We start from the raw sequence: 13,547 nt of genomic DNA, 5'->3' as shown, positions 1-13,547 counted from the left end.
GAGGAGAGGAGGGGATGCAGCGAGGTGGTGAGGAGGACTGAGCCAGGTGGATAGAGGAGAGGAGGGGATGCAGCCAGGTGGAGGGGAGGATGGAGCCAGGTGGACAGGGGAGAGAGAAGATGCAGCCAGGTGGAGGGGAGGACTGAGCCAGATCAACAGAAGAGGGGAGGTGATGCAGCCAGGTGGAGGTGAGGATGGAGCCAGGATGGCAGAGGAGAGGGAGGATGCAGGCAGGTGGAGAGGAGGACAGAGCCAGATGAACAGAGGAGAGGTAGGATGCAGACAGGTGGAGGGGAGGACTGAACCAGATGAACAGAGGAGAGGGAGGATGCAGACAAGTGGAGGGGAGGACAGAGCCACATGGACAGAGGAGAGAGAGGATGCAAACATGTGGAGGGGAGGACAGAGCCAGATGAACAGAGGAGAGGGAGGATACAGCCAGGTGGAGGGGAGGACAAAGCAAAATGGACGGAGGAGAGGGAGGATGCCGCCAGATGGAGGGGAGGATGGAGCCAAATCAACAGAGAAGAGGAGGTGATGCAGCTAGATCAACAGAGGAGCAGAGGAGAGGAGTGGATGCAGCCAGGTGGAGAGGAGGATGGAGCCAGATGGACAGAGGAGAGGGAGGATGCAGCCAGGTGGAGGGGAGGACATAGCCAGATCAACAGAGGAGAGGAGGTGATGTAGCCAGGTGGAGGGGAGGGCAGAGCCAGATGGACAGAGGAGAGGAGGTGATGCAGCCAGGTGGACAGAGGAGAGGGAGGATGCAGACAGGTGGAGAGGAGGGCGGGGCCAGATCAACAGAGGAGAGGAGGGAATGCTGCCAGGTGGAGGAGAGGATGGAACCAGGTGAACAGAAGAGAGAAGCAGATGCAGCCAGGTGGAGGGGAGGATGAAACAGGTGAACAGAGGAAAAGAGGGGATGCAACCAGGTGGAGGGGAGGATGGAGCCAGATGAACAGAGGATAGGAGGGGATGCAGCCAGGTGGACAGAGGAGAGGGGGGATAAAGCCAGGTGGAGGGGGGTGGAGCCAGGTGGACAGAGGAGAGGAAGAGATGAAGCCAAGTGAAAGGGAGGGCAGAGCCAGGTGGACAGAGGAGAGCAGGGGATGCAGCCAGGGGGAGGGGAGGATGGAGCCAAGTGGAGAGGAGGACAGAGCCAGGTGGACAGAGGAGAGGGGAGGATGCAGCCAGGTGGAGGGGAGGATGGAGCCAGGTAGACAGAGGAAAGGAGAGGTTGCATCTAGGTGGAGGGGAGGACAGAAGCCGGGTGGAGGAGAAGACAGAGCCAGGTGGACAGAGGAGAGGTACAGCCAGGTGGAGGGGTGGACAGAGCCAAGTGGAGGGTAGAATGGAGCCAGGTGGACAGAGGAGAGGAAGGGTTGCAGCCGTGTCCCCCAGCACCACTTACCTGGTAGGACTCTTTTTGTCTCCCATGCTCTGCTGTGACGGACGAAGAGATCCGGAGCGGAAGCCCCGGCTACAGCGAGGCGGGAGCAAGCAGCTGTGCCGACCGCGATCACCACAGGCCAGCCAACTGTCCGCCACCGCACATGAACAGCTCAGCCAATCACAGGGAGCCCATGGCTTAGCTCGGACACCCGGGGAGGCTCAGGATGCTAATGGATTGAGAGATTCTGCACCAGATTTTACACTCTCCGGTTTTAGTAAATCAAGCCCATTGCATCTTTTTCCCCTTGCTAGAGGAGAAATGTGTAAACAAAGAAAAGTGTGTGTTAAAACAAGAAAAAATAACGAGGGGTTTGACCGACATCAGTGTCAGGCTTGGCTTTAGGCTGCATTCACATGTCAGCTTATAATCGCGGGCAGAACCGCCGCGGTTCCGCCCACGATTCGGAGATTTATTGCAAATCGCGGGACGCCTAGCGTTGCCCGTTGATTTGCAATAGCCCCCCAAACGCCGAGCGATGTTGCCGCGATTTACGCCCGCTGAATCGCGGCAACATCGCGCAAACAAAATCGCGGGACACAATACGCTCCAAAGAAGCTCTTGTACTTTTTTGGAGCGTATTGCGTCCCGCGATTTTGTTTGCGCAATGTTGCCGCGATTCGGCGGGCGTAAATCGCGGCAACATCGCTCGGCGTTTGGGGGGCTATTGCAAATCAACGGGCAACGCTAGGCGTCCCGCGATTTGCAATAAATCTCCGAATCGCGGGCGGAACCGCGGCGGTTCTGCCCGCGATTATAAGCTGACATGTGAATGCAGCCTTAGGGTCAAGGTTACGTCCAAGGTCAGTGTATTTTAGGTGTATTTTAGGTAGGAAAATAATTCTCAATTTAGTGTCAGTATGTTTTATGTTTTCAAAACTGTGTTCAGGTATTATGATTTGTTTTTACTCTCCCAACTCTTAGTCCCCGTTCACACTAAGGTGACCTGTAAGGAGACCTGGTCGCCTCACAGGTCGCCGTAGGTCGCCTTCCATAGGGAAGCTGCGGACCCGTTCTAATAGGAGCGACACAAGTCGCTCTGACTTAGAAAAAGGGTTCGGAGCTTCTTTGGGGCGACCAGGAGGCAACCGCCATAGACTTCAATGTTATGAAGTCCGTGGCGGCCGCTCCGAGGTCGCGGCGCGCTGCTCGCACCGGCGACCTCGGAGGTCGCCCCCCCAAGTCGGATCGCCCCTATGTGAACGGGGCCTTAAACTAAAAAAATGTTGGCTTGACATACATTTCAACAATACAGGAAACAAATACTGTTCAGTGTTCACAGAGGGGTTGATTTACTAAAGGCAAATAGGCTGTGCACTTTGCAAGTGCAGTTGCATTCTCCAGGGCTTAGAAAATAAGAGGAAGCTCTGCTGACTTCTATCATCCAATCATGCAAAAAGCAAAAAATATTTATTTATTTCTCTTGCATATGATTGGGTATTCTTTACAAAGTGAAGCTGCACTCATTTTCTAAGCTCTGGAGCAACTGCACTTGCAAAGTGCACAGTCTATATCCCTTTAGTAAATAAACCCCATTGTGTATTATTCCACTGCTTTGATAAAGAAAAAAATTATAAAATAAATGTAGTATACCAATTAAAAAAAAAAAAAAAACAGTTTAGCCCCCAGCCCCGGTATGAGCCAATATAAAATATGTAAAATCAAAAAAAAAAAAAAATAATACCTGTAAACCCAGTTGCTAAATCTCTTATGATCTTGAGCATGGTAGTGTCATTTCAAAAGTAATTTTTTTTTTTTTTCAAAATCTGCAGCTTTCATTAAACTAATACCTGATCTTAGATTGTAAGCTCTAACGAGCAGGATCCTCTGATTCCTACTGTATTAAAGTGTATTGTATTTGTACTGTCTACCCTCAAGTTGTAAAGCGCTGCGTAAACTGTCAGTGCTATATAAATCCTATATAATAATAATGATCCTGCCATGAAAATCCTTGTTCAGGCCCTCCCTGTTACAGGGTGTCTTTGTTTGCAAACTGCATACCTGCATTGTCACTTTGGCACACGGGCCTCCAATGGATTCCACAAGCATCTATCAACGGCATGTAGGCTTGAAATGTCTGCAAATAGGCTGCCAGAAATCAGCAGCACTGAAATGCAACAAAGGATGAAGTAAGGTGAAAAAAAGTATTTTATTTTTTATTTTTTTTAAGTAAATTATTTATGTTACACTTTAGCCAACCTAGTTAGTGTTTACATCTACTTTGAATAATAATAATAATAATAATAATATTAATAACAATACCAACAATAATAATAGAAATAAAGATAATAATAATAATAATGATAATAATGATAATAATAAAAATAATAATAATAATAATAATAATAATATAGTAATAATCATACTAATATTAATAAAAATATAGTAATAATAATAATAATAATAATAATAATAATAATAATAATAATAATAATAATAATATTAATAATTATTATTTTAATAATACCAAGAACTTAAAACCATTTAAATCCATTTAAAAAAAAAAAACATTTAGCATATTAAAGCGGTTAATCATAAGTCAATCTCCAAAGTCATTTAGAATTGCAAGAAAAGTGCTTTGAAAGTGCAACAGATTTGTGCCTCATGCAAAGAGATATCCTCCTTCCATAACAGGTTATCAGGATCAGGATATTTATGATACACTTTAGCCAACCTAGTTAGTGTTTACATCTACTTTGAATAATAATAATAATATTAATAACAATACCAACAATAATAATAGAAATAAAGATAATAATACAAATAATACTATTAATAATAACAATATAATAATAATAATAATAATAATAATAATAATAATAATAATAAATATAGTAATAATAATAATTATTATTATTATTATTTTAATAATAACAAGAACTTAAAACCACTTAAATCCATTTAAAAAAAAATGTTTAGCACATTAAAGCGGTTAATCATAAATCAATCTCCAAAGTCATTTAGAATTGTAAGAAAAGTGCTTTGAAAGTGCAACAGATTTGTGCCTCATGCAAAGAGATATCCTCCTTCCATAACAGTTTATCAGGATATAGGGCTGCTTTGGGTCCGTCCAACTGTCACTTGCCCTTTCTCCTTTCTTTCCCTTTGACAGGTCGTACATTTTGCACCAGGCAGCTGCTTCTTCCTCCAAAAACTAAACATTTTCTTTTCACACTTTGCAGAGCACTCTTGGCTCGTCATAGAAAATGGTAAACTGGATGGGCCGAAACAAAGGGCCTCCCAGGACATCGATCTTGTAGGTTTATTGGGAGGCATTGGATAATCTTTCTGGTCTTGCTGCTTATGTAGAGGGCTGATGGGTTTTACAATGGTGAAAAAGTTATTTTTTTTCTTAGACAAAGCAGGTGGAGCTTCTGAGACGTCAAGATCAAAGTAAAGCGATTCCTTCCTCCTGATATGAGGGCACTCACCAAGCGTGAGAAACCCATAAGGAGTGGTAATTTTTGGAAGATGAGGCAAAGACAAGGCAGCTCTTGTAGAAGGGTCTGAATGGTCATCGACCTTCTCCAGCTCTTCTGAAGTCAACTCCAATGTTTTTCTTTGAAGGCTTCTGCCCCTCAGTAAATTTGCTTTCCTAACATTGGAATCGGAATAGCTCCTCTTGGCTCTAGGAGATAGGGCAACGTCTCTCCTAGCTCTTTGCAACTCTCTTTTAGCTTCAGGAGTCCCTTCCATCGGGTCAACGTGCAAGAAAACGTGATCCACGTCTAGCGAAGGAATGATGAACTTTGGGATGCGGTCTGGAGTCACCACGATGTCAAAGATGTTTTTCTTCTTGTTGACCACGTGGCTTGACGACTTATTCATTTTAAGTACCTTGTGCTTGAGCATGGTCTCCAGAGCACTTTTGATGGTAATTGGAGCTGTGGTTGATAACATCGCCTCGTTCTCATGTGAAATGGATGTAGCAAGAAAGAAATCTCTCCAAGGGAACTCAAGTTCTGTTTATAAAACATAGAAACTCTGCAAACGTCATCCTTCGGTTTGTACGTCATTGGCATGGCAACCGAAGATAAGGAGCTTTTAAAAGGCTACTTGTACACTTGTGGTGAAATTCACGTGGCGTCCTCTCTCTCTCTCCCTGGAGCAGCTTATGTTCTTTGAGATATGATTTCTGCTTGCCTTTTCTTCACCGTCTTTTGTTGTATTTTTAGGACCACTGCACAAGATACTTTCATTCCAAACAAGGATCCTCTTTGAAAATTAACCCGCACTCCAACCTTCTCTGCATACGAGACTTCACCGGTGTTAATTAGACTTCACAATGCGATACGGCTGTCAAAGTCAACGGAAAACACACTGTAACCTTTTCGCAAATGGGAATCGGAATATTTCCCAACGAGCTGCTTTTGGGAGACGGAGGCTGTTAATCATTCACAGGATATGGAGCTTAGTGTTGCAGGTTGCAGTTACATAGACAATGATAACAAGGATAGAAGGGGAAAGTGGCTAATGAATAGGCAGGATTATTCCAGAGAACGAGAAGCAATTAACAAGCTGGAGCTGGCGGGTTTTTAAATGCAGTGTGACCGTCCAGCATGGTAACCAGAGTAGAACTTGCTTATAAAGCAGATGTAAAACCTAACCGGATGACATTTGGTTTGCCAGAGTACTGTGTACTATAAATAGTTTTAAAAAAAAAATACTGTCAATACCTTTGTTCATCCTTTGCTTGATCTCAGCCATGCTGATCTCCTGCAGCCTTTTTTAGCTACTTCCTATCTACAGAAGAAAATGAGAACACATAGTGTTCAAGAAAAATGTGGGACTTTGCATGAGGTGTGACCAGTATAAACATAATGATAACAATAGCACATATACATCTGCTGGTAAGCATAGAGAAGCATAGGATTGGTCATTGTGTGTTTATTAAACTGTAAATGGCAGATAATATTAAGTACAATGGATACGAGACAAATAAGAGGGGACATACATGAGGTACATTATTAACATACTAAAACCATAACAAATGTTTGAAAATGATGACAGGATAAACCAAAAATTTCTTTTGGTTTATCCTGTCATCAGGATAAACCAAATAATTCACGAAACGCGTTGAGCCATGGAGGCCATTCCAATTTTTCCACCATACTCAACATGCATCCTAACAATGAATGTTGATGTTAGGATGCATGTTGAGTATGGTGGAAAAATTGGAATGGCCTCCATGGCTCAACGCGTTTTGTGAATTATTTTCACTTCCTCAGGAGCAGGCCCATTTCTAATTTCTAAAAAATATATAATATATATGTAAAATGGAACCAATCATGCATCCAAAGAAAAGTATTTTGGAACGACTAAAGTTTAAATAGCTTACAGTGGAGTGGTGGTTGTCAATGAGACGGAGGATCTCGCAGAGAAACGTCCCCATGTCCTCCTTATTACTTCCTATCTACATGCACTTGGATGCACACCTTCGTTTTTCACTGGCTTCATAGGTGTGCGCATCCTATTGCATTAGGGTGTGCTGCACCCCAAAGCTCAAACACACATGCCTATGTATGTATATATATATATATATATATATATACATTATCTCACAAAAGTAAGTACACCCCTCATATTTTTGTAAATATTTCTATTTATTTTTTTATACATTTTTATTTTCCTTTTTACATACAAAATCAGACAAAAAATATAAAGCAGTGTTAATGCAGCCAATTACTTGGGTCAAACACTCCAAGGCTTTGCATAAATAGACAACGAAGAAAAAAAGGAGAAGAACAGAAAAAAATAAAAAAACACGAAAAAGAAACAAAAAAATCAAAACAAACACACAAAAAAAAACAGAAGAAAAAGGGGGGGGGGGAGGGGGATTGGAGATTCAAGATTCAGCCTGAGCCTATATAGGTTGCAACCCTTATGTTGCCAGAAAAATCGACCGTGTCCCTAGAAGAATACCATTCAGTGAATCTAAAAGGGCGTATCATATCTGTCAAGTTCTCTTATCTTTTCATGTGTCAACACTGAAGAAATGACACTTTGCTACAATGTAAAGTAGTGAGTGTACAGCTTGTATAAGAGCCCATTCACACTAGAGCGACTTGAAGTCCCTCGCGGTCCATTGACTGCTACAGGACCTGTTCTAATAGGATTGACACAAGTCGCTCCGACTTAGAAAAAGCGTCCTGTACTACTTCGGGGCGACCTCGGGGCGACTTGCATAGACTTCAATTATATGAAGTCCATGCAAGTCACGCCGAAGTCGCGGTGCACGGGACTTCACAAGTCGTCCCCGAAGTAGTACAGAGTCGTGCCGCTCCAGTGTGAATGGGCTCTAACAGTGTAAATTTGCTGTCCCCTCAAAATAACTCAACACACACAACAAAAGTGAGTGCACCCCTAAATAAAAATGTCAAAATGGGGCCCAAAGTGTCAATATTTTGTGTTGCCACCATTATTTTCCAGCACTGTCTTAACCCTCTTGGGCATGGAGTTCACCAGAGCTTCACAGGTTGCCACTGGAGTCCTCTTCCACTCCTCCATGACGACATCACAGAGCCGGTGGATGTTAGAGACATTGAGCTCCTCCACCTTCTGTTTGAGGATCCCCCACAGATGCTCAATAGCGTTTAGGTCTGGAGAGGTGCTTGGCCAGACCATCACCTTTACCCTCAGCTTCTTTAGCAAGGCAGTGGTCATCTTAGAGGTGTGTTTGGGGTTGTCATCATGTTGGAATACTTCCCTGTGGCCCAGTCTCTGAAGAGAGGGGATCATACTCTGCTTCAGTATGTCACAGTACATGTTGGCATTCATGGCTCCCTCAATGAGCTGAATGAGCTGTAACTCCCCCCGTGTAAATTTTAGACAGCATCCCAATGTTTTTGGAATTGGGGGTTGTATTACAATTTACATTAACCCCTTCACGCCTAAGGGTAAAACAGATGTTAATGCCTAAGCACAATTTTGCAATTTTGACATGTGTTAGTAAAACCGTACATATCCTCACAACTAGTTTTTGTATCCAGGTGGACTATACCTTGATTTTTTTTAAGCGTAATTGAGAAAAAAACATTCCTCTCTGGGTGATCTCTGTGCATTACAAGGATTGTAACAACCTTTGTTGCAGATTCCTACCTTTTATTATTCTGAAGAAATGATAGTTTGTTCCTCTGTGCTGAGTGGATGTAATGGGAGTGGTTTCATAACTATAACCATCAGGGCTCTAATGAGGAAATCTGCTGGGCCTGCATCCCTTTAGACGTGTTCCTATTGGGAGTATCTCACCAAAAATGACATTTTTGTTGCAGGGGATGCCAGAAATCTGACTTGTATCTTAGTGCAGACTTTTGGGAAAATCAGTGAGCCAATCACACAAGCAGTAAATGATGTTTTTGGGGGTGTTGTCAGTATACATTCTGTGTACAGAACAGCTCCAGGCGGCCATGTTGCATTGCATTTTCCTAAAATTACAACAGCTGCAGATTGAAAAGGAAAGGTCATTTTTAATAACATTCAATTACAATATGATTTGTGTCACAATTGTATACACTATATTGTTTTTCCTTTATTTGCTGATTCTTTTCCCCACGAAAGTGGAGTTACCCTTTAAAATTTCAACCCATAAGAATAAAAAAAAAAAAAATACAGAAACTCTGCCATCTAGTGGCATTTTTTGGAAATTGCTTGTTTTAAAAGACAACTATGCTCCATCTATGAATGATGCACTTTTTCTTTACGGGCTCTGTACATGTTATACTGAGGTTTGTTTTCAGCGACATGGACTGCAAATCACAGTCTCTGCCTTTGCTGGGAACATGCTGATAGCTCCACTTACAGGTTACAGCCATATACAGGCCAAACCCCCAAATCCAAATAATGACAGCAATAGAACTTGTTCACAGCAACATCGAGATGTGGAAGGAAGACTGCAGGCCATGCCGCTGCCCACAGAACTGATCATCAGTAAAAGTCACCCTAGTGTATGTATATGGATGTATAGAGTTTACAAGGAGAAAATGCAATTCTACTTTAACCACTTAAGCCCCGGAGGATTTGGCTGCTCAAAGACCAGGCCCTATTTTGCGATTCATCACTGTGTGACTCTAACGGACAATTGCGCGGTCGTGCGAAGGTGTACCCAAATGAAATTGATGTCCTTTTTTTTCCCCACAAACAGAGCTTTCTTTTGGTGGTATTTGATCACCTGTGCGATTTTTCCTTTTTGCGCTATAAACAAAAAAAGAGCGACAATTTTGAAAAAAAATAACAATATTTTTCACATTTTATTTATATGAAATTTTCCAAAAAAAATGTAAAAATCGAAATTTTTTAACATTTTAGGCCAATTAGTTTTCTGCTACATATTTTTGTTAAAAAAAAATTGCAAAAAGCGTATTTTAATCGGTTTTCGCAAAAGTTATTGCGTTTACTAACTGCGGGAAAGATTTATGTCATTTTTATTGTTTCATTTTTTAACTAGTAATGGCAGCGATCTGCGATTTTTTTTTTGCGGGACTGCGACATTGCGGCGGACAGATCGGACCCTTGGCTGACATTTTTGACAGTTTTGGGGGTACCAGTGACATTACTACAGTAATCAGTGCTATACATATGCACTGTTACTGCAAAAATTACACTGGCAGGGAAGGGGTTAACCTTATTGGTAATCAGTGGGTTAAATGTATCCCTAGGGGAGTGATTCTAACTGTGGGGGGGGGGGGGGCGTGGCTAGTGATGTAACCACAGAGACATACGATCCTACATAGCAGGATCGTATGATCTCTGCAGTTACACCAGGGAGAATGACAGGCGGCTTTGTTTACATCAGCCGCCTGCCTTTCTCCCTCTCCAGTGGGAGAATGCGAGTGGCCGGCGGACATCGGAGCCACCGGTCACTCTCGTGGGGATGTCAGGGAACGAGCGGGGGCAGGAGCGCGCCTCCGGCGGTGCGCACTCGCCCCCTCCAGGCTTGTGGGCGAGTGACATACCCCAAAGTCACTTTGCCCAGTAGGGGCTGACCGCCGCAGTAAATAGTCGTGCAGCGGTCGGCAAGTGGTTAACCACTTCCAGTCTGGACCAATTCTGACATTCCTCTCCTACATGTAAAAAAAAATCAACATTTTTTTTGCTAGAAAACTGCTTAGAACCCCCAAACATTATATATATTTTTAAGCAGAGGCCCTAGAGAATAAAATGGTGGGTGTTGCATATTTTTATGTCACATGATATTTGCACAGTGCTTTTTCAAACACTCATTTCTGGGGAACAAAATACACTTTAACCACTTTATTACCGCACTATAGCAAAAAGGAGGCTACAGCGAAGCTCTTTTGTTCCAGGAGGGCATCCATGGACAGAGCTGATCACAGATCGTGGTAAAGGGCCAATCACAAAAGCCCTTTACCGTGTGATCAGATGGTGTCCAGTCACAGAGTAAACAGACTTGCCGCTTATCGGCAATACTTTCCTCATACGCTGTTACAGAGTGAGAAAAGCAGAGCTGGTAACCAGCAAGTGTGATAGGGAACATGTACACTGATCATCAGTGCCCTGATTATAAGTGCAGCCCCATCAATGCTGTCTATCAGTGCCGCCTATCATTGCCCATTAGTGCCATCCATCAGTGCCTCTTCATCAGTGCCACCAATTATTGCCTATCAGTGCCACCCATCAGTGTTGCCTATCATTGCCCATTATTGCCATCCATCAGTGCTGCCTATAGTGTCTCTTCATCAGTGCCTCCTAATCAGTGCCACCTATCAGTGCTTCTTAATCAGTGCCCACCAGTGCCTCTTAATCAGTGCCGCCCACCAGTGCCTCTTAATCAGTGCCGCCTATCAGTGCCTCCTAATCAGTGCCGCCTATCAGTGCTTCTTAATCAGTGCCGGCTATTAGTGCCTCTTAATCAGTGCCTATCAGCGTGGCATGTCAGTGCAGACTTATCAGTGAAGGAGAAAAATTATTTTTTTGCAAAATTTTATACCAGAAACTTTTTTTTTGTTTGTTTACCAAAAACAATTAAAAACCCAGTGGTGGTTAAATACCACCAAAAGAAAGCTCTATTTGTGTGAAAAAAAAAATGATAAAGAAATTGTTTAGGTACAGCATTGCATGACCGCACAATTGTCATTCAAATTGTGAGAGCGCTGAAAGCTGAAAATCGGCCTGGGCAGGAAGAGGGTGAAAGTGCCCGGTATTGAAGTGGTTAATGCATTTTAATGCACAAAAACACAATATAATACCCAATGTACACGGGAGGTCTGCTGCTGGAATTATTGCTCTCACTTTGACGTTTGCAGAGATACCTCACATGTGTGGTGCGATCACCGATTACATATGGGCACAGGGGACACTTTAAACAATTGTTACAATTTTATTTTATTTTTTTATTTAAAAGACATTTATATTACACATGTGTGTTAATGTTATTACAACTACATGAGATCAGGTACAAAGACATAATATCAACGCAGTAAAAGGCAGCATTGGTAATGGGTTAGATACAAGCTTTGTAAACCTTCCCCTTTCTGTTTTAGGCTTGTAAATTGCAATTTTATATAATATATATAAAAAAAAGGGAAAAAAAAGATGGTTCATATGGAATTCTGCTACATTGGAAAGAACTGCTACCATTCCAGAAACAGGTTACTGAACTGATAATTAAAATTATTTCATACAGTATCTTCTAGTTTAGCTGCCTCATTTACACAGCAATCTGTGCAGCGTTAAAGGGTGAGGAGAAGAAAAAAAAAAAGCAGATCGCAGGCTGCTGTCAGGGGGACATCAATCCCAAAGAGGAAGAGCAACTGTGCCAACCAGTGCCACTTACCAGTGCAGGTTAGTGCCACCTACCAGTGCCCACCCGTGTCACCTATCAATGCCAACCAGTGCCACTTACCAGTGCAGGTTAGTGCCACCTACCAGTGCCCACCCGTGTCACCTATCAATGCCAACCAGTGCCACTTACCAGTGCAGGTTAGTGCCACCTACCAGTGCCCACCCGTGTCACCTATCAATGCCAACCAGTGCCACTTACCAGTGCAGGTTAGTGCCACCTACCAGTGTCCACCCGTGTCACCTATCAATGCCAACCAGTGCCACTTACCAGTGCAGGTTAGTGCCACCTACCAGTGCCCACCCGTGTCACCTATCAATGCCAACCAGTGCCACTTACCAGTGCAGGTTAGTGCCACCTACCAGTGCCCACCTGTGTCACCTATCAATGCCCACCAGTGCCACTTATGAGTGCCAATCAGTGCCCCATCATCAGTGCTGTCTATCAGTGTCACCTACCAGTGCCCATCAGTCCAACATATCAGTGCCTATCAGTGCCACCTATTAGTGCCCATGAGTGCCACCTATCTGTGCCTATTAGTGCCACCTATTAGTGCCCATGAGTGCCATCTATCAGTGCCACCTATTAGTGCCCCTCAGTGCCACCTATCAGTGCCATTCAATGCTGCCCATCAGTGCCCATTGGTGCCACTCATCAGTGCCACCTATCAGTTCCCACCAGTGCCCATCAGTGCAGCCTATCAGGGCCCATCAGTGCCACCTCATCAGCGCACATCAATCAAGGTGAAAAATTACCTGTTTGCAAAATTTTATAACAAACTATAAAAAGTGTTTTTTTTTTTTTTTTTTTCATAATTTTCAGTCTTTTTTGTTAGTTCAGCAAAAAATAAAAACCCCAGCAGTGATTAAATAGCACCAAAAGAAAGCTCTACTTGAGTGAAAAAACGATAAAACTCTCATATGGGTACAGCATTGCATGACCGCGCAATTGTCATTCAAAGTGTGACAGCGCTGAAAGCTGAGATTTACCTGGGCAGGAACGGGGTTTAAATGCTGCCTGGTAGGCAAGTGGTTAAGAAGAGTTTCATATTAAAAGTGAATTTAAAGAGTTTTTTAAAAAAAAATGTAAAAAGTTGTTATTTTAACACTAAAAATAAAGAAATTTTTACACTGTCTCTTTAATTTTTCTTTTCTTTATCAACTTTATTGCTATCACAATTGATTAACAACATGACAGCATGGGCCATGACAAGTCCTCTTTATGGGGAGATCTGGGGTCTATTAGGCACACTATACATTAATTACTGAAGGCCCCTTTCACACTTTTGCGACCTCAAAT

At 43.0% G+C, this 13,547-nt stretch overlaps 1 protein-coding gene across 1 annotated transcript; it reads right to left on the bottom strand.

Moving 5' to 3' along the window:
* Window positions 1–4,381: 4,381 nt before the first annotated feature.
* Window positions 4,382–5,674, bottom strand: LOC309566355 (uncharacterized protein). The gene has a single exon (XM_082271482.1). It carries the CDS (start codon window positions 5,348–5,350, stop codon window positions 4,493–4,495), a length of 858 nt encoding a protein of 285 aa, XP_082127608.1. The 5' UTR covers window positions 5,351–5,674; the 3' UTR covers window positions 4,382–4,492.
* Window positions 5,675–13,547: the final 7,873 nt, after the last annotated feature.

This window comes from Pelophylax lessonae (assembly GCF_965119305.1).
Source record: "Pelophylax lessonae genome assembly, chromosome: 1".
Classification (NCBI taxonomy): domain Eukaryota; kingdom Metazoa; phylum Chordata; class Amphibia; order Anura; family Ranidae; genus Pelophylax; species Pelophylax lessonae.
This window is presented reverse-complemented; position numbering and strand designations above follow the sequence as displayed.

Coding starts and splice junctions, on each gene's coding strand:
- LOC309566355 (XM_082271482.1), bottom strand. CDS start 5,350: ATGTTATCAACCACAGCTCCAATTACCATCAAAAGTGCTCTGGAGACC.